The following is a 24,866-nucleotide window of genomic DNA, read 5'->3' on the forward strand; positions in this document are numbered from 1 at the left end:
TTCTGAAGATTGGTTGTCTTCATGGGCAGTCAGTTGGACTAGTGACAGCCATAGAAAAATAGCACCCCCCCCCCCCCCCCCCCGTCCCTGCCACGGCCCAGGCTGCTTTCTCTAATTGCATCAGGAGACCCTTAGGGAGGAATTTTCCTTTCCTTTACCTAGATTGTTGAACCACATACACCACAAATCCCCAAAATGTATAATGCGTTAAAACAGTAAAGAAAACCAAGTTGGGTGAAGTGTAAGATTTGGGGAAGACACAGAGATACATTTAATTAGTTTACTCCTGAATGTGTGTGTGTGTGTGTGTGTGTGTGTGTGTGTGTGTGTGTGTAAAATGTTTATGTATTTATTTTGAGAGACAGAGGGGGGAGTTTGTGTGCAAGTGGGGGAGGGGCAGAGAATGAGAGCATCCCAAGCAGGCTCCATGCTGTCAGCACAGAGTCCGATGTGAGGCTTTTTCTCACAACCCTGGGATCATGACCTGAGCCGAAATCAAGAGTCAGACACTCAACCGACTGAGCCACCCAGGCGCCCCACGAATGTATATAAATATATATTTTTTAAACGAAAATTTCAAGTAGTAGGAATTCCTGATTCCTCACTGGCGCTCCCCATTTCCAATCTGCAGTGATTTTGCCTAGCCTACTTGCTGACAAAAGATCTAGTTATAAGTGAGGCCACATTTTTGTGTAGTGGTTAAAGCCTTGCATCAGGGTATATCTTGAGGGCATATAGGTCGATGGACCTTTGCATGTTTCTTACATAGAATAATCCATGTGCTTGCTAATTATACTTCCACACCATATATTCATGGGATGCAGTTGATTACTGGGGTCCAGCACTGATCTGGAAATCAGGTCACAGTTCTAATCAGGGTTCTGATGAGTGAACGAACTTGGAAAAGCCGTGGAATCTCTCTTACGTATGTAAAAATGGAGTAATGATTTTATTAGAAACATCTCTAGGATTCGTACCATCTCTGAAATACTGAACCGAAATTTGAACATTTACATAGTTGAAGTGAAGCTTTGCCTCCTCCTCATCAGGATGGTACGTGGCCAGGAAATAAAAGGAAGGGGATAAAGTCTCAACCAGAAAGAGATCTCTCTCAATGAAAGGTTGTTTCTAAACAACCTACCTCATCCTAGAAACAGATTTTCTACAAAATGAGCCATGAACAGAACCATGAACAGAACCAGCGATCTCATGCCAAAGTGTGTGTTTAAAGCAATGAACGCCAAAGCCAGCCTCTTGCCCTGCACTGCCCAAGGAAACAAAAAGGCAAATCCACAATCCTCCCACCACGATAAACTCCATTTGTCACCTTCTCACACGTGCCTCCAAGACTAAACTTGTTTCTTGGTGGCTCCTTTTCAGTTAATACCCTTAGACCTCAGTCTAAAAACTCCTTCTCTTACAATTTGGCTCAAACTACTGATCACAGTGAATCTCCATATTTATAGTTCCAATTTGGGAGGACTTTAAAATCTATTACGGAAACCAGTACAATCTTAGGGAATAGACTGTGTATCCAATTTACACAATGAAACCTGGGCTGCAGCATTAATGCTGTAAGAAGACTGAATAATTTAACTGAATTGTATTACATCCTTTGTGCTAAAAATCCTTTCTTTTATGTTTGTGTTTTGGGCAAAATCATCAATTTAGCCTTGCAAAAAAGCTTTTGTTTTGCTTTTATATTCTCCTGCCCCTTTGGCATCTTCTCCGTCTCTCTTTATTCGATTCCCTTATTGTTAGATTCGGTCCTAATTAGAAGCGTCATTGCAGCTGAAAACAATGACAATTTAATGGAGTGAAGCAGATCTTCTATCTTGGGTGGTAGCGGTATGATGTGGTTAGCAGTGCCTTCCACATTCTTGTTAGCTGGGTGCTGAAAACATGAACACCGCCACCATCACAAAGTAGGAGGGGATACATCTCTAGTTGGCATTTTACTTATTCACTTACTTGTAAGTTCCAGTATTATGCTTAAAATGGCTCAGATAGAAGGAGCCATGAAGATCATCTGGTCTAATGGTGTTCTATGGACACATGTCCATTACCAAGGAATTTTTAATTTGCTAATGGGACCAGAAAGTAAGAATCATGCACTAAGTTTATCAAACAGCTAAATTTATTCACTGTAAACGATGATCACTTACTCTGCAATTATGTTCTCAATTTTTTAATGCTAAAATGTATTTTTTTTCATGAAATGATGATAATAGTAGGTGATAGTTGTTTGAATTTTTAATGTCCTTATACAAGAAAATAAAATATAGCAAATTGGTGTCAGCAACCCTATTGTAAATATGACATTGAAAGATAGAAGTGGGGCCACACATCTGGTCCGATCATCTACTTCATTGTGATCTTGGGAAAATGAGGCAGAGAAGTTACCTGGCTTGCATGAAGCTACTGAATTATTCCATGGCATCGAAGCCATGTGGCCTTGGATAAGTTCGGGTTCTCAAACTATACCTGTGTGTGAAGGAAAAGTACATGCTGTACCTATCAAATTCAAAGTCACCCCGAAACTACTGAGCTACTGTGTTCTGTTTATAATGCTCTCATTTGCAGTATTTTTGGTCACATGAGAGTTATCTTTGACATTTAAAAAATATAATTTCTCTCTCTAAAACAAAAACAAAAACACAACCAAGGCAGATGGTCCCCAAGGATACACCTCTTCAGTAGACTCTATCCTTGGACAGGTCACTGTGGAGGAAGGACTCAGGGTCTGTCCACTTTTTGTGCAGATGATGATGGCAGTTTCAAGGCTATCTGTAGACATTCACCTTTTCACAACACTTGGTTTCTAACTCTCTGCTGTTGGTGTGAAGCACAGAGGGCCCACTGGACACTGTGAGAGGGACAAAAAGAGTCCTAACAAACATCCCAACATGAAAAAGATTTCAAGTCATTTTTTTTAAACTTCATGTATTTATGAACACATGAGAGAGATGAAGACAGTGCACATGGGGGAGGGGTAGAGAGAGGGGGAGAGACAGAGTCCGAAGCAGGCTCCGGGCTGCTAGCACAGAGCCTGATGTTGGGCTCGAACTCATGAAGCTGTGAGATCAAGAGCTGAGCTGAAAGCAAGAGTCAGAGATGCTCAACTGACTGAGCCACCCCGGGAGCCCCGATTTCAAGTCATTTTGGACACTAGAATAAAAGATTTGTCTGTGTCAGATTTCAAGTTATCTTTGTCAATGGTGTTCTGATTGAATCAGCAAACCCTTAGGGAAGAGCCTTCCCTTCCTTTCTGTCATCTGTTTTGCCAGGCACACCAACACTGCTGGAGAGGCTAGGAAGTGGGCGTAACCTATCTTGCTTTTGTTTTTTCCTCTGAAAAAAGCGAATTAAATGACAGAATAACAAAAGAAGTAAGCAACAAAGAAATGTAAGCAGAAACTTAAGCGTAACACTTTATTCACTCTCTGAAGCCCTACTACAAAGCCAATCATGCCTTAGCTTTCAGTTCTGAAGTTTAGAGATTCAATGTTAAATACCACAAAGCTGATACAGAGATTTCCGAGGGAAGATATTGACAATATTTCATGTTTCATGATATAATATTCCCCCAAATGAAATCCATTGCCTATTATTGATATTGTGCTATCCCTGCAGCAAACTTGAAATGTAAGGCAATAGGATTCCACTCATTATTTCTTATTAGTAAAGCTAATAAACCACAGAAGTAGCTAATATAATTTATATATCTGGCCAAATTGTATGGTATCTGTGTTCCTCCCAGCCAGAGCAGAAGGTCTATCTTTTCCATTTTCCTGTCCTCCAAGAACTAACATGGACTCCTCGAGTATTCCATCAATGATTGAGCACATATTTAAGTATCTACAAAGTGCTGGCTGCTGGGGGCTGAGAGGTGCAGAAGACAGATAATTCTGGAAGGCATAACATAAAGAGTGAGAAGAGCTGAGCGAGGGGAAGTCAGGTGGGGGTGGATCTGTCTGACCGGCTTCCTAAAGGAAGTGACGTCTAAGGGGAAACCTGACTGATGAGTGGGAGTTTCCCCAAGTTCTCTTTTTCTTTGTCTTTTCAGGTTACTGGAAAAGCTGGTGAGGTTTGTGGCTAGGAAGATACTGTTCACTGTGTCATCTGCTACAGGGGTCAGCGTGAAAAATGTTTTTGCTTTCATGCTTGGTGTTCAGACAGTACCTTTCATGTTAATGACATGCTAATGTGTCTGAGCTTCTTGGCCCTGTGATGCAACAGTCTCATGCTCCCCTAAACCAGGATACTGAGGTGAACCTTCTTGGCGGTGCTTTGAGGAGTCCCTTGCCTCCACTTTCAGCATCAATTGGTGAATAAACTCTCCTCTTTCCTACCCCAAGGCAATGGTTAGGCAAAGAAATTCTTCACTTTAAAAGAATTGCCACAGAAAGGTATTCTGACTCTGGCTGAGTGGTGTGGCCTCACTGTCATCTGAATCACCATACAAGCTGAGTCTCAGAGACATTAAGGGGAAAAGGACAAATGTGTAAAACCTGGAGGTATGAATGTGTGCATCTTGTAATGAATGCATGAGTAGAGATACTAGCCTTGGAGAGATAAACAAGCTTCCCTCCTATTCTGTGTACTGTTTTCTCTCCCTGAAATTTTATTTTATTTGTAAAAGAAGGTTTTTTATCTGTTTTGACAGATAGAGAATTAGCAGAGGAGAAGAGAGAGAGAGAGAGAGAGGGAGAGGGAGAGAAAGAGAGAGAGAGAGAGAGAGAGAGAGAGAGAATCCCAAGCAGGCTCCACACTGTTAGTGCAGAGCCTGATGTGGGGCTCGATCCTACGAACCATGAGTTCATGACCTGAGCTGAAATCAAGAGTTAGATACCTAACCAACTGAACTACCCCGAACTACCGAGTCGCTCCTCTCCCTGAAATTTCAAACTCCACATGTATATAATGCAAGCAATGATGGAAGGCTTATCTCTTCACACACACACACACACACACACACACACACACACAGCCCTTAGAGCTTCCTGCTTAATTTCTCACAGCAATTTCCTCCATTTAAGATGGGCTATGGTCCCTGAGGGAAGCCTCCGGCATCTGAATTTGGCAAAGAATCCCATTCCCATGGAAGTTAGGGCTGCCCTCATACTCCCAAGAACAGCCTGGCGAGGTTCTCACCCATCTGGCTTCTTTGGAGAATGTGTGCAACCAAGGTGGACTGATGAGGGGGCTTCGATGCTCCCCAGCTCACGCAGATCCACAGGTGATCAAGACCTTCTTGCCTCTGAGTATGAGGAAGAGGAGGTCTACGTAAATCTTTACCAGCACACAGCTCACTCAGTTCTCTTGCTGCTCTACAAAAATGAACGTCGGCAGCGCAGTTTAGATATCAAAACTGTCTAAGTGGAGCCTGACCTTTGGGCCTTGGGATCCATGGTGAATTCACACTCATTTAGATTTGACCCCATTTCAAGCGTTCAGAGAAATGTGAAAGAATTTTACAATAGCCACCCCCTCCCCCCAAACTGAATGAAACATGAGGAGGAAAAACAAATGGAGAACTTTGTGAGAATGGTTGGCTTCGTGTGTATTTGCAAACAGAAATAGGCAATTTTTCAGAGTTTAAATTGCCTTATAAAGTATCTTTACACAGCAGAAGAGATGGTCAGAAATGCATTTTTTGGCCCAAATTTCCATTCATTTCTCCCTTGGGAACACTCTTTCCTACTTTTTATTCCCCTTTTCTGACCCTCTGGCTTTCTCTCTGGCTTTGACTATGCAGACAACTTCAATTTCATCTCTCACATGGTCAAAACCTTATTTTAGGAATCATCATGGCTCGAATAGTAGTAAAAGAAGCAGATAGTTTTGTGAATTATATTCACACATGCACAACACACCCTCATCTACCAAGTCATGCCTCCCAAGGCTAAGTGTGGTGTCAGAGCACAGCTGGTAAGGCCACTGGGCCAGGCTGCCTTGGTGGCAGGTCCTTTACTGCCTGGCTCTCTCTTTGTAGACTATGGAAATAGAGCTGATGGCTCAAAATCATTTTAGCTTGATGAATCAGAGAAACAAAATTCAGTCTACAAAACTGGTATGGATAGGAAGAGACACTGATAGGCATTCAGGTAGCTCCCAAGCTACAAGTATCTTAAATGACCAGAAGGAAGAGCCTTGTGCCCCATCACTGGGGACATTCTGGCCAATCTTCCCTTGGTCTGGGCCATGAAAGTCTAGCCAAAGTGGTGCTTAGCCTTCCCATTCAGAATCTGAAGCCAGGCTGAGGTGGAAGTCCCCTCTCTGTTGTTGACATAGCGAAGGGCTCTGTGCACATGCGGGCCTCACATGTCTCTCCTATGCAGTGATTCTCTGCTTCACTAAATAGATTGTATTCATGATTCCACCACTATGCCTGGCTCAATCAGTGCATGTCAGACAATTTTTTTCTTAAATGCAGTGTTTGAGAAGTTGTGGTCAGTACTCTAATAGTTTAATGTCCGCATGAGTCAAACAGACTCTGTATAGGCTAGCCTGAGGATATAATACACTTTCTTTAAATTGTTTCTATGGAAAAAATGCACCAGGGGTAGCCCTCCCCCCCCCCCCAATTAAAAATCAACTTTTAGAACCCAATACTCAAAAGTAGAGACTGTTCAGGGGTGCCTGGGTGGCTCCGCTGGTTGAGTGACTGACTCTTGATACAGGCTCAGGTCATGATCCCAGGGTCATGGATCATGTTGGGCTCTGTACTTAGCGTGGAGCCTGCTTAAGAATAATCTCTCTCTCTCTCTCTCTCTCTCTCTCTCTCTCCCTCTGCCCTCTGCCCCACACATGCTTTCTCTCTCTTGCAAAAAAAAAAAAAAAAAAAAAAAAAAAGACTATTCAGAGGACGGTTACCTGCTTCTGATCGCTAACTGTATGAAAGGGCTCGTGTTTCTGCTTCTGGGAGTGGCGATACTGGTACCATGGCCAAGACACCGCCCCAGAAGACAGGGAGGACAGTCCTCGTGCTGCGGTCTGGCAGCTGACCATGCACTTAGTCGCCCTCACCTACTGAGAGCTGTGTCTGAAGTGTCAGGGCCCCTGGGTGAGCAAAGCTGTCAGAGAGCTTCAACTGTGCCAACACGAATGAAATGCATCAATAGTATTTGTCTGCTTGCACATCAGTCAGTAACTCATCTATTAAAATAAAAAAAAAACCGATTTTATCTTCTTTCATTCATTTTGAAATTCTTTCCTGTGTTTTTACCCCTTGTATTTACTATTCTGTTTTGTTTCAGGGGATGAGAGCTTGGAGTAACCTGCCAGTACAGGACACAGCCAGAAGCAATTCCCCACCAATAATCCTGGATGTCCCTTAGGCAGGAGCTAAATGTGATAAATGTCAGCAAATGAACTGACTGGCATAGAAACCAAAATCCACCAGGGAGAAGGGCAAAAACCACGAACATATTTTCAGTTGTAACCAGATCAGACTGTAACTGCCTAATCCCTAATAAATAGAGTGGGATAAAGAATCGAAATATTCTTTGGAAATAGCTCTGTTCCAGCATTTCACAGAAAAATATTAAAATAAAACTTGATGTACATGGAACTATGAAAATAGATGTTGCATTAATCAGAATTAAATTATACACACACAGTAAGGGGGTAGCATACTGGGCTAGAAAATAGCAAATGCCTGACACTGGATTAAAGACGTGGTTGAACAAATTCCTTAAGGGCAAGAGTTGCGCATTTATGCTTTCTGGCTGAGAGATGCAGTGTATGGAGTATGGCTAAAAGCAGACAGACATGGTCTGAATTCCAATTCCGCCACTGATAAGCTGTGCGACTGCATTGTGCTCCTGAGTTCTTCATAGATAAAGAGGAGAAAATTATTCCTATTTCTTAGGAATGTCATGGAAAAACCAGTTAGCTCACAATAAGTGCTTCGTAAACGAAGCTTCCTTTTTCATTCCTTCTTTGCACACTCGTAGCTCTGAATGCACTTAGGAGGACATTATCTATGTCCAACAATGTTCTTTCTTGATGTTTTTAGTTTTTTTCTTATCATCTCAAATGAGTTATGATTTCCTGGAAGGTTTCAACATTTTACCTTTCATCTATCCTTTGTCAGGAAGCTATTATCAGACATAGTCCACCAAAATGAGAGCTTAAATAAACAAATAGAGCAACACAAGGGATCCAGAAACCGGGAATCCGGTAAAGGACAGAAATGAAGGCATTTCCAGCATGGAGGCAGGAAGCCCTATGGTGACTGCTGTATCTGTAGGCCTAGAGAAATCTGTCAGGATGGCTGCTGGGGATAGAGGGCTACTGGGGAGATGTATCCACGAAAAGAAACAGCAAACAGATTAACTGACAGGAATTACAGGTGGAAAATTGAGAGATGTTTTACAGAGCCGTCAGATGGTATGAAAAGACATAGCCAGAGAGTCAAAGAAACTTCACGAATGAAAAAGGTAGACACTGAGCTCCTTCAGAGGAATTATGGTTACAATACGCTGGCTTGTCTTCGCTGTAAACATTATTTATATCTTCATAGTTTTACAAACCCTGATGTAATAGATACTGCTTAAAATGAACAAACCAAGAGGTATTAGGCATGCATACATTTAGCGATCTGATGGTAAATACCAGAAGGAAGAAAGGATGTAGTGGTTTCCTCTAAACACCATGAAGGGTGAGGGGTGAGGGGAAGGGGGTGCCAAGGAATAGCTTTTGTGTTTTAGTACCTCGTGTCTTTTTAAATTATTGCCTATGTTACTTTTTTTTTTAATTTTTTTAAAAAACGTTTATTTATTTTTGAGACAGAGAGAGACAGAGCATGAACGGGGGAGGGGCAGAGAGAGAGGGAGACACAGAATCGGAAGCAGGCTCCAGGCTCTGAGCCATCAACCCAGAGCCCGACGCGGGGCTCGAACTCACGGACCGCGAGATCGTGACCTGAGCCGAAGTCGGCCGCTTAACCGACTGAGCCACCCAGGTGCCCCTGCCTATGTTACTTTGATAAAAATAACCAATTTAAAGATGAGGAGAGTAATTGCATTTCAGAATCAAGAAATTCAGGATTATAGTATAAAATTGTAACAAAGGAAGTAAATGAGGACTAATTGCTAATTGCTAAGTCTAGGTCCAGAATTCTCGCCTCCTTTTTCCCATGCCCATGCTGCGCCCACCACACAGTGTACCCCATCCATTATGTTTCTTTTAAGTTCCTTTGTTTATTTTGAGAGAAACATAGACAGCGTGAGTGGGGGAGGGGCAGAGAGAGAGAGAGAGAGAGAGAGAGAGAGAGAGAGAATTCCAAGCAGGCTCCATGCTGTCAGCGTAGAGCCTGATGTGGGGCTCAAACCCCTGAGACCCGTGAGATCATGAACTGAGCTGAAATCAAGAGTCGGATGCTTAACTGACTGAGCCACCCAGGTGTCCCCATTACATTTCTTATAGCGACTGTCGTGGTTTTCTCTGTATGGGAAGTGCTCAAATATTGGTTGATTGATAAATAACTATGCCAATTGCTGAATGTTTTCACGGTGATTTTTAATAAGCTTGGTTTGGTGAACAGGGGTGGGGGGCCCATCTGCAGTTTGTAGTTTTGTTCCATATGCAGGGATAAGATCATGGCTTAAAAGGATTTTTGAAAAGCTCTCCTTGAAATCTGATTCTGAGGTAGACATTCCACGGGTCTCATCCACTTTACACAATGCACAGGTTTGCCAGAGCCTCATTCGAAACATTGAGATTTGAGTGAGGCAGTCTAATGGGAATTTTAATTATGCATTCCTATACAGTCTCTAAACTCTGTCTTGGGATAAGCCAGAACCCTGGTTTGAAGACTGTCCTGAAGGGCCCTAAGTTTTAGGGAGGTCTCTGGGAAACCTTGAAAGGGGGAGGGGAAGAGAGAACTATTCTTGCTAAAACAAAGTGCAAAAACCATTGATACAGAGCTTCAGAAAACATTACATCTGTACCCCATTATCTCAGCTTCCCAGGGAAAAGTATTCACTGAATTAAAATCCGGTATTTTGGACTCAAGTTTTATAATGCAGCTTAATAACAGAAACTTCAAAGTAAACAGTGTCACGGTGTCTTTGCAAAATTTTCAGTGGAAGATGTCCATCATGTGACCTAATTCCCCCAGTGATAAATGTACCTTTGAATTTGTTTCCAGGAAATAGTTCGCCTCCACTGATGAGCTGGCATGCTTTCTTTCATACTAAAGAAAAAGGACCCCTAAATCCCCCACATAATTTCTTTTTGCCTTAGTTGCCTGGAAACTTAAAGTTAAATGAAAGCTCAGTTTTGGAATTCAACCATTCCGAGTGTCTACTAACATTTAGTTTGGACTGTTTTAGTGGATTCATTTCTGATGGTCCTTAGTTTGAAAAGGAAAGCAAGCTGACATTTGTGAATTGTGTACAAGGTACAGGCCCTGTATTTGTTGTAAGTCTCATGGGTTATTTCATGGAATTTTTTCAACAATCCTGCAAAATAGGCGTTGTCATAATTATTGTACAGATAAAGCAGCTCAGTTCAGGGAATTCAAGTCATATGACCAAGGCTATACGATCATTAAGGTGCTTACATTTTTGGAAGTAAGCGATGCATAAATTCTCAATAATGTACATTTTGTATTCAGATTGACGTCAGAAATTATTTGACCCTATTTCTTTTCCTTTGATTTCAAACCCATACAACCTGTAACACACACACACACACACACACACACACACACACACACACACACATCATAGCTTCTTTCCCTACCTTCCTTTGCTCTCCCCTCCTCTCTTCCTGTTTCTGTGTCCTTATGTTGGAACTTTCTCTCAGGTGCTCTGTTAGCCCTTGGAAGTACAAAGATAAGTTGTATACAGACTCTGGCCTCAAGGAGCTTGCAGTTTAGGGTCATGGTTGACGTATAAATTTAATTACGATTCAAGGTAGAAAGCAGTGAATGTAATGAGAGATACAAAATACTCTGTGACTTCAGGGGAGGAAAAAAGAAATTCCACGGTCCCAACCCTCTAGGAATTCTCATTTCACTGGACCAAACAGATACCAAAACAAAATGCTAATACAATATAAGAATGGTACTGAAAGTGTTGGCACCATGTTGTGCACACGAGAGGAGGAAGAAACAAACTTTGCTTGTTTCACAGCTTGAGGAGGGGCGATTACAGCAACATAGGCAGTGAGGGCACAGGCTGGGATTCTGAGACACCTTGGAACTGTCCTAGCAGGTGGGCAGGATGCCACAGCCAAGGGGGAAAAGGTCATCATTGGGCAAAAGACATTCACAGAAAGGAGAGCTGGTCCTGTAAAGTAGAGGCCTGGGGAGTGACTGGATCTGGAGTGAGGGCACATTCCAGGGAGAAGGCTGGAAGTGGCTGGAACCACTCGCCTTGGTCCTGGGGAGCATGGAACAAGGCAGAATTTCTTAGACACACTGTCCAGCCTGTTACTAGGAGGGACAAGGGAGTTGGAGAGAAGGAGATTGAAGAAGTTTTGCAATAACTCGAGCACAGAGGCAGCAGCAGAGGTGGTGTTGAGGCAGAGGCGAGCACTGTCACCAGTGTCATCTGTAGAAGTACCTTGGAGGGTGGGCCCAAGGGAGAGAGAGGAATTCTACTGACTGCAGAGGTTCGGAGCCTGGTCATTGAGCAAATGAGATTCAGAGGGGTAGGAGCACTGATGGAAAGTTATTTCCTTTTTTAACTTTTTAAAAAAACCATGTAGGGCTCGAACTCATAAACCATGAGATCATGACCTGAGCCGAAGTTGGACACTTAGCTGACTGAGCCGCCCGGGTGCCCCAGAAAGTTATTTTTGAAGGATACTAGGGATATAGGGGTGACGGAGAGAATGGGAGAGGACAGCTGAATGTGCAGAGACATTCTGAGGTTGGCAAAGGGTGAAGCTGCTGGGGCCCACACCGCGTGCACATTCCAGATCCAAAACGTCCCTGGCATATAGATATTGTGAAGATCTCCTTGCCCTTGGCCCCACAGTGTGTCCTCTGTACTGTAACTACACTGAGTTTTCCAAATCTGATTCTTTAACATTCAACATGTTTGAATTACGCAACTACCTCCCGTAGGTGCAAGTTATGCCTCTGTTTAAAGATGACACATACAAGAGGAATTTCTAAACTCTTTACCATGGTTTGTATGTCTTCTGATGATCTGGCCCCTGTTTACCAGTCTCATCTCTCTCTTCTCCTGACTGTATACCCTACAGTCCAGCCCTGCTGAGCCGCTTGACCTCTTCCAAAAGAGCTTGGCCTCTGTCTCTGAATATCACATGGTAACTTCTGTCACAAACCTTATAACACTACAGAATCTCATTTCTGTCCATTACCTATGGGTAGGGATTGGGTTTTGGTCACTGCTGGTAAACTGTTAATGTCCCACACATGTTTTGTAACAGAAAAGAATCATTTGGAATATCGTGGATAAAATTCTCTTAGTTGACTCTTACCCCTGTGATTCCAGGCTCCAACAAGAGAGCCTCTGCAGAATCCCCTTCCAGAGGTCTAACCCATGGGGAGCCGGGAGAGTGCCTTCTCTGGCTTGCATTACTGAAAACTAGTGCTGTCGGTGCAGGTCTATGGGCAAATGGTGTTTTAAGGGCAGACTTGTCATGGAGGAAGGTGGAAGTGGCAGCTCCCATTCCTTCCTCCTCAGGAGGAGAGGGTGATGTGTTGGCATCCTTAAGTCCCCAGAACAGAAGAAGGGATGGCGAGGAAGGTCAATGGTGAAGTTCATCTGTTCATTGCTCAACAAATATGTTTTGGGTGTCTCCCACAAAGTAGCCATGATAGGGGTTGGAGTACAATGGTGAACAAGATGGACACAATCCCTGCCCTCAAGTAGCTTGCAGTCTAGTTGAGGAATACACACAAGAACAAAAGTATAGGAGGGCTGATACCTGCTAAAAGAGAGAAAGTACCAGAGAGCGGCTACCAGAGAGTACAGGATGGGAGCTAACCCAGATTGGGAGACCAGGGAAACCTTTTGGAGGAGATGTCTTAGCTGAGTCTGAGAAAGTGTAGGGTTAGGTTAGCCGGGCCGAGTAGAGCAGAAGAATGTTCCAAACAGAAGGAACAACATATCTGGAGACCTGAGGGTGAGGGAAAGCATAGTACTTTTCAGGAACTGGAGGACATATTTTATGGTGGGAGCCAGAGTGCAGAGTGTGTATGAGTGTGGCAGGTAAATACAAGTGAATGGGTAGGTGGGAGTCAAGGAATAAAACAGCTGGAAAAGGAAACCCGTAAATCTTGGCAGGATCTGGGTCATGTAGGGCTTTATAAGCTACATGAGGATTTGGATTTTTTTCTGAGAAAATGAAGATCATCTACAGGGCTCAAGCAGGTGACAAACATGATCACATTCCTATTTTATTTTTATTCTTTGTTTAAATGTTTATTTATTTGGGGGTGGGGAGGGGCAGCACGTGAGAGAGAATCCCAAGCAGGCTCTGCACTGTCAGTGCAGAGCCCAGGCGGGGCCTGATCTCACAAACCTCAAGATCATGACCCGAGCCAAAATCAAGAGTCAGACGCTTAACTGACTGAGCCCCCCGGGCACCTGATCACATTCCTGTTGTAGAATGCTCACTCCACTTGCATGTTGGCAAGACGGGAAGGTGGCAGAGGCCAGTTTTTTTGGCACTTGAAGTGAGAAGGGACAATGGTTAGAGGCTGTTCAGGATATGTTTTGCTCATGGGTAATTCATTCCTTTGTGCCAGAGGCTTGTGGGACACAGAGATGGGCCTGCCAGATCATTAGCCTCATGGCCCTCCCCAACACAGATCCTTTTCCAGGAAAAGTCTCTTCATCCTTGTGGCCAGTACTGGCTCCAGTGGCTAAATGCCCTCTCCTCCCCCCAATTCCCACTTACGGCTTGCCATGGAACAGGTCTCAAGGAGATCAGAGGAAAGAGACGAGTTCCAAACCGATCTGTAGGGAAAGGGCAAGAGAGGAGAGGATACAGCCAAGGGGATGGGAATGGGACAAAGACCCCTAGACACAGAGCAGAGATGTGAGCCCAAGACCAGAGCGTGAGGCCCACACACTCATGCGTGCACCCACACAGACCTGATGAGTACCAAGGAAAAGGGCCAAAAAAGCTCCCTGTTTATGAAGTTCATGTTTCCTAAAGGTGGAGCTGAACTTAAGCTCCTGTGAAAAGCAAACTGTGGAAAATGCCAGTGATTCAGGGTGGAGGGAATTAGCAGTAGAAAAAAAGGGAAACAGGTCAACCACCCCCATGCTTTCATCCTCAGGGAACCTGAAGCTTGATTTTGCAGGATGCATAGGAAAGTAGTCATTGGCTTCCCTCTATTATGCTCTACTCAGTTTATTGCTTGGAGAATAAAGTGCCATTTTATTGTTCAGATTCATTGCATGAAATGCAAATATGCAGCCAGAGTTCTCTAATTAGTATCCAGAGCGCTGCCTGGGCTCTGTGTGTGTACGTTTGGTCTTCCCCGCTTAGAACACAATGTGAAAGGGTAAGATGATTCACTCACATTACATCTCTCTGATCCTAGTAGTCTAAACATTTGTGCAGTCTTTTGTTTCAAACCGAGAACTCTTTATAAAAAACACCTCCTGAATATCAAGTTCTGTGCGTGACTTTAATTAATCATTAATGTGAAAATTTACTGATTAGTGCACTGGCTAAATGGGTTGTTGCTTCTTTTCAATTTCACAAAAAGAAATCATCCCCCGCCCCCCAATCACACACGCACACCAAACTGATAACAACTGACAACTGATTAGAAAAGGCAAAACTAATTAGGATGGGTGCAAAGGGGATTGTTTGAGTCACCTACGTTAATGCACATTATAGTTAAATATCTGTCAGATTTTCCATTAACCCTCTTGCATTTCCATTTCTAGGATCAAATCTATTTCTTAACCTCATACCCCCTTTTCCCCTAGTTGGAAAGTTGGTATTCAACAGGCTGAATTACACACTAATGCTTTAAATGCACATCTCTTATTGATGGATGCAACACGCTGACAAAGACCTTGGAGTGAGAATAATAGAAGTCATTCCCCTAAGTGTGGATTTAAACCCTATGCATTATGATTCCAAGGCTAACATGCTCTTCTTGTTATTGTGTTTATTTCCTTATTGAGGGATACAGGAATTAATCGTTGCTTTACCAATTCACTCTATTGTGCTCTGAGCTATTACATACTAGGATGACAAAATAAAATAGAAATGAAAGTGGAATATCCAGCAAATAGAGCTCTACTCTGTAAAAGGTTAAAACAACACATTCAAAGTTGAACGTGTAGACTCAGGGGAAAGGTTCATGTGATTTGGGCTTAGTTATTAACATACAGAGAGGATTATAGTATATGCACCCAATAAGAATCCAGTAAGTATTAGCGGCAGGTGTCTCTTTCAAATCATAAGTCCATTGAGGGGAGGGACCATGCCTTTCTGATCTTGCAAAGAGGGCTCTTTGCATCACTTAATCTTTTAATCTCCAATTCCTGGCACATTGTAGGTGCTTAATAAACTGTAATCATATGAATGCATACACGAGTTACAGTTTTACCCTATTGTTAAACTCTAACGGTGACCCCGGACAGTTCCTAAATCTTGCTGGATCGTGTTAAAGAACGAGAAAGTGAGTGAATTTTCTTTATCATTGAAAAAAGCTAACCAAACTCTTCAACTTTTTCCTTTAAAAACTGAGTCACATACCACTCCCCTGGGTATTTTCCATTTTTATCTGGGATCAGAGACACCACGAAGCCCGGCAGCAAATCAACCTAGCCCAGATGCAAGACTATGATGAAAACAGCTCAGTTTGAAAACACTCTCTGATCATTCAATTTTTTAAAAACTTTTCTTTTTAATTTTATTTTTTTCCCCTTACCATATCATGCCTTCTTCTTTGCTCTGAGTAGTGGCATCAGTGTCCAGAACTGTGCCTGGCCTAGAGCAAGCACTCAACACATATTTTTTGAATGAATGAAGAAAAACTATTGGTCGAGTTCAGAATGGGGCAGTACTCAATTTAGCTGGAGATCTTTAGTTTATGGCTCTTGGTAGGGCAGACCAGGAAACATAGAGAGCTGAGGATTCAGATGAGTGAATTTGTTTGGAGATCCTTCCCTGCATCAGAATTGCCTTACATTTTCCCTGAGGTGGAAATGAATGGGGTATGTAGACAGTCATGAAATTTCAAACAGACATCATGAGAAAAAGGCCCTGTGAGCCTACCTAGTTCCTTAACGTACGCAGCACAGTAGTTATTAATGCTGGGCTTAGAATCAGACCAGTTACAAACTGTAGTCCTAAGTTATTTAAACCTCATTGAGCCTCCATGCTCTCGCCTGTAAAAAAAAGAGGCTGAGAACATCTACCACTTGGGTTATTTGTATGCGGCACAGAATTGGTACTAATGTCAGAGACAACAAACCAGCTAACAGAAACTGACGAAACACATGCAAAATCCCTCCTGCGAATCTTGCCAATCAAGATTCTTCCGTACAAATCACAGGAGCACACGTGTCTGGGAATTCAGTCGGCATCCTAGCTTTTGCGCTAGTTTTGGGGAATATTAAAAACAAAGTTTTATTTTTCTTTTCAACTCGCAAGATTCGATGACAAACTATCAAAGACAAGATGAAAATGCAAACATAGTGTTTGGTCTGCCATGGACGATCCTCGGAATGCCTGTGCCAGCCCTCGTCCCTCTTGCCAGCACAGCCCAGCCAAAGTGAGTCACGATGCAAATCACCAAATTGTCAAGGGTCATTTGCAACAATCACCTCGCATCTCTTGGGGCTCTATCCCAACTTCACTCTAGATTTCATGTCGTCTGTACTTGACCCATGACCACAGATTTGATTCCACCTTGTGGCCTCACTCCTGGATTCTGAGTATATGGACTGATTTTGTGTCCCAGCTGTTTAGGACATTGGGGTGGGCTTATATTTGACCCTTCACACTCCTGACTTCTTTTAACCTGGTTCTAGCCCCTAAACCCAAACCCTGGCACTAGCCTACCTAGCTGATCCTTTCCCCAACCTGTAGCCCCCAGCAAAGAGGTGGTTTGGAAGTTATACTGTTGCACAACATCGAATTCATAATTATTTTCCCATTAGAAAAGGCATTCCCAGCTGATTCAAGGTTCTGTCTCTTCTCTGGCACTCTCACTGGGCAATTACAAGGATTTGTCAGTAGACGAGAGGTACAGTGATTCCTTCACCTTCAACTGGGTGCTCATCTTTAAGATCAGATATATACAAAATTACCTTAAGAAGAAGACAGAACATTAGACTTGTCTGATTTATGCCAAGGGTTGACATGTAGAGTAGTGAAGGATAAACTTGGCTAGGTAGAGAGAGTGGGGTGACATTCTTAATATATGATTGAGGAGCTTGGCTTTAAACTAAGGAGGAAATGTACAAATTTATGTTTCGGTCATAACAAACCATCCATTCACTGGCTGCATTCCCTCTCAGAATTTTTAGAGATGGGATAATTCTAGACCAAATATAGAACTCACTCGAGTTTCATGGATCTAATGTTAGAAAAAAATTACACTTTTAAGTGTCTGATTATACAGCTCTGAAAAAGATCACTTTTTGGTTCAAAAGGTTAGAGCTTTTGGATTAAACTCTCATGAGCCTTAGTGAACCAATAACTCTTTCACACCTTAAACAAGTATTCAGTGACTTGAAGATAAATCAGAACTGCATGCATTATATCCTTCTCCTGCCCTCTCCCATAACCTTCAAATCAGAAAAGGAAGGAAATTATAGCCAGGGGGTGTTTCCATTTGCCAAGCCCCAAACATCAGCAGGGCAGAGTCACTGAAGACATTTTGTGAAATACCAAACACCATTTGTTCTCTCAGGCTCCAGAGAAGGGATTACTTGAAACCACCCCAGGCATGGCACAATAAAGAGGTCTCCAACAATTCAATTATGTCACATCCATGTCCTAGACACCATTCACATCTAGGAGAACAGCGATGGGTATCCAGTAAAGAGAGAGGGGCACAGCCTTCCCCCAATTTGTTCCTTGCCCGAACATGTAGATCTGTCTGGGTGCAGAGCTCCAAAGTGTGAAGAGAAGGCCATCTTTGCACACTCCACCGGGTAAATTACAAGCAACTGTTCGACAAATTCAATCCACCATCCTGCAGCACAAAGCCCAGATTTCCACCAATTCCAAGGCTAAAGGGCTCCAATTAGCAAATCCCATAGTAAATCTTCCTATGTTTGACATAAAGTGAGTATGACAAGCAGAAAAAATTCATGACCAGTGCTTTCATTTAAGATGCTCTCGTTGATAAACTTGAGAATTGCTTAATTCCCAATCTCTCCCCTCCTATAACTTAGGTCCTGAGTTACAGAGAGTTTGCTAATCTGAAATGAGAACACATATTTGTACTGTCTGCTATAAACGGTGGGGTTAAAACTATGCTGCCTGAGCTGAGAATAATTGGCAATATACTAGATGAGACAATAAGAATTAGAAAAACCTTCAAAATATGCTCATCCAAATGAAAGTTGCTTCTCAAAACTATCATCTTGGGAAGAACTCATTTTTCATTTTTGTCTTCAGAAAAAGTTCGCAAACCAAACTTTAAATCCAGTCCTATCCTATTAGTTATTTCTTGGTTTTGACCCAAAGCAGCTTTACCCATCTCGACTGTTTTCAAAGATCACCCTGGCAAGGATGAATATTATTGCACTGGTAATAATCCACTCAATGTGCTAAAAGCTCTGAAGACAATCACCAGAGGGAAAAAACCCGTAACTGTATTAAACGATAGCACCCTTATTAGCATAAGTCCAGCCTCCCAAAGGTGAATGCTTTTAAAAGGGCAACACGTATTTGACTAGGGAGCTCTGGTACACTTGCTTACGACTCAGGCACAGGATTTCTGAATCCTCCCTCTTAGAACTGTTGACCAGGAAGAGACAATTTGATTCAATCTACAAAGTTAGGATAAAGCTGTAAATAGGTAGCCATGGCCAGCCTGTATAGAAGGGTCTTTAGCTTGAAATGGTGCTTCCATTTTTACCATATGTGGCATCATATGAGGCACATTCACTGGAAAAAGTTAATTATTATCTAAGGCATTGAAAGATGTTTGCTGATTTGGCCATTAGAACCCACTGGTGCGCTTGGGTCCTGGAAGCTTGGGTGAGGACGAAGAGGTCATGAATGTGGTAGACAGTTGATATGAGCAATGGAGCCAGAAGCAGGACCAAGGATATTGGAGGTAGCAGGAAGGCTCCCAAAGAAGGGCTGATGGGGCACCAAAGAGGTATGTTTCTTCTTGTAAATTTCCTTTTTTGGTTAGCTCCATAATGTTCACCCTCAGGAGGGTCAACAGTCATGCAGACATTTTTTTTTTTTTTTTATTCTTTTCTTTAACAGCTTTGAAGGTTGGAGATGAAGAGTTTCTTTCTCCCCAAAGGACTTACTCTACTCCGCAGATTATGTAAAAATGGTTCAATATTATAAGAAATATTATTTCTCAGAATTTCACCGTGACCCTCAAATGGTCATTCATTTCCCAACAAATCCTACCTGTGAGCTGTAGAGCCTAGTGGCTGAAAGTACAGCCTTCAAAGTAGATCATCGGATTCCTGGCTCTGCTACTTTAGAGTAGCAGAGTGTGTGACTTTGGAAAAGTTACTTAACCCCTCTGTGCCTCAATTGCCTCACCTGTAAGATGCAAATAACGGTATTTCCTTCATATAGGTGAAATGAGATACTGTAAGTAAGAGAGACACATGCCATGCCATACAGGGTACATAACAGATACTACCTTTATTAACTATAAATTCTTATTTAGCTCCTTCCTTATTATTTCCATTTTTATGATCTGAAGTCTGGGCCTAGGGAGGGTAAATCGCTCCCCACTCCCCATACTGCTGGACAATAAAAGAATCAAGGATATTGCTTCTCGGCCTTTTGGCTAAGATCAAGTGAAGAATCAAGGATAGGTTTCTTTTATTCCTCTAAAACTGTTTATGTTAGAATTTGAGACTTACTCCAGTACATCTCCTACGTAAGAGTAATACTTGTCAAAAAATATTGATGTCATATGTGGTCCTTTCCATGATTATCACGATTGCCAAAATTATCTCATTTTATTCTAAAAAAATCCTAGGATATATTGTTAATCAGCCTCGTTTACAGGTGAGACAATTCAGGCTTAGTGAGGTCCAGTGACTTGCTTGAGGTCACACAGTTAGGGAATGTCAGACTAAGAATCTGAACCCAGATTCGTCTAAACTACAAAGGCTATCCATGCTGTTAGGAAGTAGTTCCACAATACCGTTTGTTTATAAATGATCCCCAAATTACCTGCGTTAAGAAGAAACTCTGAAAATATACTCATGAGTCTCCTCAGGTCCCTTCCTCGTCAACTGCAATTAACCCCCACCCCTGCCCGCTGCACCCCACATACACCTCTTAAGTGGCTAAGAGGGCCAAGCTTTACTTGGTGCAGAGCTCTTGAATCCCAGTTGAGCCCAGGGTTCTCCTGGCACATATCTAGGGCAAAGGTGAGCTTGGCTACAGCCTGTGGTGCCTTGTGGTATTCTTTTCTGGGCAGTCGCCATGAAAACTACTCTAGGAATGTGACTGGAATTAGGCTCAGTGCTGTCATACTATCCTGACATACTGATTTGACATGGAGCGTGTTGTCTTTGTGCTGGGAAACCAGTGCAGAACTGTCAAATTACACGCACAAAGCAACATTCAGACTTCCTTCCTTCCAGGAAGAGTTTCCTCTCTCAAGTTCCCTGGGGATCTGAGCTTACTCACCAATATGTGCTCTGGAGGCACAGAGCTATCTCCTCCTCCTATTCATGTCTGGGGCAGAATAAAACTTCTGCTTTATGTTAATCACAGGATATAAGGTAACCACAGATATTTTTTTCGTTTGTGTAGTGATGACGATTTCATCCTTTACATGTAACGCAGGCATTACTTTCTCCAAAACACTTCCCCTTGCAGGGTAAGACACCCAACCACTGGGCTATCATGTTATTACCCTTTCCATAGTATTAAAATGGTAGTTTTAAGGCCTGTTTCCCTCCACAGAATGTGCTTGCAGACAGGGCCCATGCCTTATTTAATGCACCAGCATGGAGTCACAGCTATTATGATGGGTTGGGCATTTATACGTTTCATCAGTTGGTGTGGTGTATACTGGCCATTGCATATTCTTAATGCCGTGTCTGGGCTTATTTCAATATTCAATATTTTAATACCCGCATAACCACAACAGCCTGCACATGGCAGGTACTCAGGACGATGTTCACGTCCGCTTCGTGACCGATTCACCGACCGGATGATAAACACTTGGGCGTATCAGAAACTTATGGGCAACTGGACACGTCACTAAAGGCATGAATTATAATGCAACATTCTTAATCAGCAAGAGACTTTGGTCACTGCAGATCGCAATGGCAGTGACTGTTCTACAAGGAAATACTAACTCTTGCCTCCAGATGCCCCAAGCGAGCCAGGCTTCACGAGGCCTTCCTGGGAATCCAACAAGACCACTCCCATCTTTGTGGTCTTGACTCTGTCCCCACACAAAGGTAGCGGCAACCAAAGCGTAATGACCAAGCTGAATGGTTTCTGGGTCCTCCGTGTTTGGAGTAGCAAACTTACGGCCTTACCTGTCTGTGCTGTTGGGAGACTTGATACCCCAGTCCTGTGATGGGCTGGTTCTGCATTTTCTGAAGCAGGATCTTTTGCTGAAGAGGCAAGGGTGACCTTAGCAAAGGCTGGCTTGACAGAGGCTGGGCAGGCTGGGATGGCGGCGGCTGCGGCTGCGGCTGCGGCTGTGGCTGCTGCTGCGGCTGCGGCTGTGGCTGAGCTGCAATCGAGCTCTGTGGCGGCTGTTGCTGTGGCTGCTGTTGCTGTGGCTGCTGCTGCTGTGGCGGCTGCTGCGGCTGCTGCTGGGTGTAGTGTAGGAGAGAAGGCTTACTCTGGGAAGGCAAAACAGAAGGCATCTGCTGGTTTGCTTGATCTGAGTTAAAATGGAACAAAGGCTTAGTGTTGCCATGACGGGGCTCCATGGCCGTGTGCGGGTTGTTAATAAAACTTCGACTGAGATCCTGAGGCTTTTGCTGCATGAGCACATCCAGGTGCCCGCCCTGGGCCGACGGGCTGGCCTTGTACATGTAGTTAGCCAGCACCTTCGACTGGCTGCTGCCGCCGGCCACCCCAGGCATGGGGGAGCTCTGCGGGCTGAATGGCTGCTGACCGAAAGAAGGGCTGGGGATCTTCTCCTGCCCGAATGGACCCGGCGATGGCCCGGCGGAAGAGGGCAAGGCTGACCAGCTGGGAGGCTGGTGCTGCTGCATCCGGGCGTGCTGCTGACGGTTGGCAGCGATCTGTTTGAGCTGCTGGGCATGGGACACCTCCTGCCAGCTCGGCAGGGCCCGGCTTGCTCCTGAGGCTGTCTGAGGCTGAGCCTGGCTCTGCGGGACAGAAGGGACTGGGGATGAAGTGGAGAGGGCGGAGGTGGCCATGGAGAATGCAGGGCCGGCTGATGGGGGTCTCAACTGAGGAGAGCCCGAAGGACCTTGGGTCAGGCCGGGGGAGTATTCACTTTTGATCACTGTCTTCTCCATGGGCAAGGAGGGTCTGGGAGTGCTCCTCTGGCTTTGCTGCCCCAAGTCAATGTTAAATGGGTCATCCTGCTTGATGGTGGCATTGATCATGTTCTCCAGCTCAAGATCACTCATGGGAGGCACAGATATGTTGGTCAGTTCATTGAACAGTTCCTGCAGCTCTGGATCCATCAACTGCTCTACAGGGTCATCTCCGTACCTATTGGAAAAAATATTCTCCTGGGTCATCTGGCCATCCATGTGCTTACTACATGATACAGTCTCTCCTGGTTCCTTCTTCACTTCCTTCAAGCCCATGTTGAAGATGCCGTTCCCAGGAGAATGTGTATGTGGTGGCAGAGTGTTCGTCTTCCGCAGGGGTGCCTGGCTCATGGGCAAGGTCCCTGACATCATCTGATTTTGTCCATTATTTACTTGGAGGCCCCCTTGTCCTGCAGAGAGGTTCTCCCCGACACGGATTCTTTTGATATCAAGGAATGAGTTGTCGACAAAGCCATTGGGCCTCTTGCTGTTGGCAGGAGACAGGTTAACTACTTGTTTTCTTTTCAAGGAACCCTGGAGCTGGAAAACAGAGGGGGAATAAAAAAGAAAAATGTGAGCTATTAATCCAGAAATGCTTTTTAGTCAAAAGAGACATAATATTTAAGTGGGTTCTCCCCCCCCCCCCCCCATTTATACACAGGATGAAATTAAAAAGAAAAAGATACAAATGGAGCACAGTCTGGAATATAATGAAACTCACACTGGTGCAGACCAAACAGATTAAAGCTGTTTCTGGAGGAGCAGGTCAGTTAGTCGTTCGAGATCCCATCGGTTCCCGCGATTGGTACACAGGTCAGTGGATGAAAAATACTTCACATATTGTCAGGAGTTATTGATAATACCCACAACCCGTCACCAAATGGAGTTCTCTGGAGCAGGCCCAAATACTCCACGCGCATGCACACACAACCCCACTCTGCTGCAGAGAACTGGGAGCGAGCACAATTTTGACCAAGATGGGAAACACCAAAGAGTCGAAAGCCAGGACCCAGTTTCCAGGTTCTTCTTTTCACAGATTCATCGGTGAAACCCTTCATCACTATTATCCTCCAAGTACGTAATCAGCATAGTTGTATTCAAGCAGGTAGCGTGCCTGCTGTTCTATTTTTCTTCCTATAATTCTGCGGCTTTGCATTTAAGCCCGTGCAGCAACGCTGTGTGGGTGCAAGGAAGCCATGAGATTATCCTTTATCAAACGAGACGTTCCAAGCACAGATTTCCCTGGGGATTCACTTCTTGTGCTCCCAGTCTCGAAAACTTAAAGCCAAAACCAAGGTGCAGAGAACTGGTACTACCCACTGGTTCAGAGCTCAGGCCCTGGAGCTGGCTGAGTGGAGCTCAAATTCCTGTTCTATCGCTGAGTACTAAGCGACCTTGCCACTTTACTTATCTGAGCCTCAATTTCTTTATCTGGAAAATGGGGACGATAGCCCTTAATTCATAGGAAGAAATGAGACAATGCATGTACAAGTTTGGCACAGTGTTGTTGTCGTAAGAACTCAATCAATTACAGTTTACAAAAAAATGACTTACTACATTCTCAAAGAGGAGAGCTTCTCTAAACAGCAACATTAACAACAAAATGCTGAAGTACTTCGTGCACTGACTCAGTGATTAGATTGTGTTACATGGACTTTAGATATCATAGGGAAAGGAATTAAGGACCATATGATCGTACCAATAAATCAATAAGAAATGACACATTCACCATGGATCTTGAGATCCTTGTTGGTTTGCCTCTAAAGTGTATCTATCCAAGTGCGGCTTTCCGAGTGCCATGGACCCACTTAAATTATTTAATGTTTGTTCAGAATAATTATAAAAAAACCTGAGGCAGGATACTTCCCGGATACAAAATTCTATCACTTTTCTTTCCCTTCCATCTCACTACCACTCCCTCACCCTCCTGAAGATTTCTAGGTAACCTAATTAGAGAACGAAATTAACCTAACTGAGCATCTATTATATGCCAACTGCTTTAAATATGGTTATTTTTCTTAGTCTTTACAAAAAAACATTAGATCTGTATTAATTTATAGCTATTATTTTATAGATAAGAAAACCAAGGCTCAGAGAGGCTAAGTACCTTGCCCAGTGTCACACAGCTAGTAAGTGGTAGACTTTTAACTCAGAGTCTGTGTAATTCTAAAGCCTGTGGCGTTTCTACATATTATGCTGTAATCAGCTTGTTTA

The 24,866-nt window shown here is 43.5% G+C and overlaps 1 protein-coding gene across 2 annotated transcripts in view; it reads right to left on the reverse strand.

Moving 5' to 3' along the window:
• MAML2 (mastermind like transcriptional coactivator 2) overlaps positions 1–24,866 on the reverse strand; it is a 347,206-nt gene that overhangs the window by 90,279 nt on the left and 232,061 nt on the right. For both annotated transcript variants that reach the window (XM_060605300.3, XM_060605299.3), the window contains exon 2: positions 21,672–23,192. In XM_060605300.3, coding sequence (XP_060461283.3) covers positions 21,672–23,192 — 1,521 coding nt within the window. The remainder of the gene's footprint in view (positions 1–21,671; positions 23,193–24,866) is intronic.

Source organism: Panthera onca, chromosome D1, assembly GCF_046562875.1.
Source record: "Panthera onca isolate mPanOnc1 chromosome D1, mPanOnc1 haplotype 2, whole genome shotgun sequence".
Classification (NCBI taxonomy): domain Eukaryota; kingdom Metazoa; phylum Chordata; class Mammalia; order Carnivora; family Felidae; genus Panthera; species Panthera onca.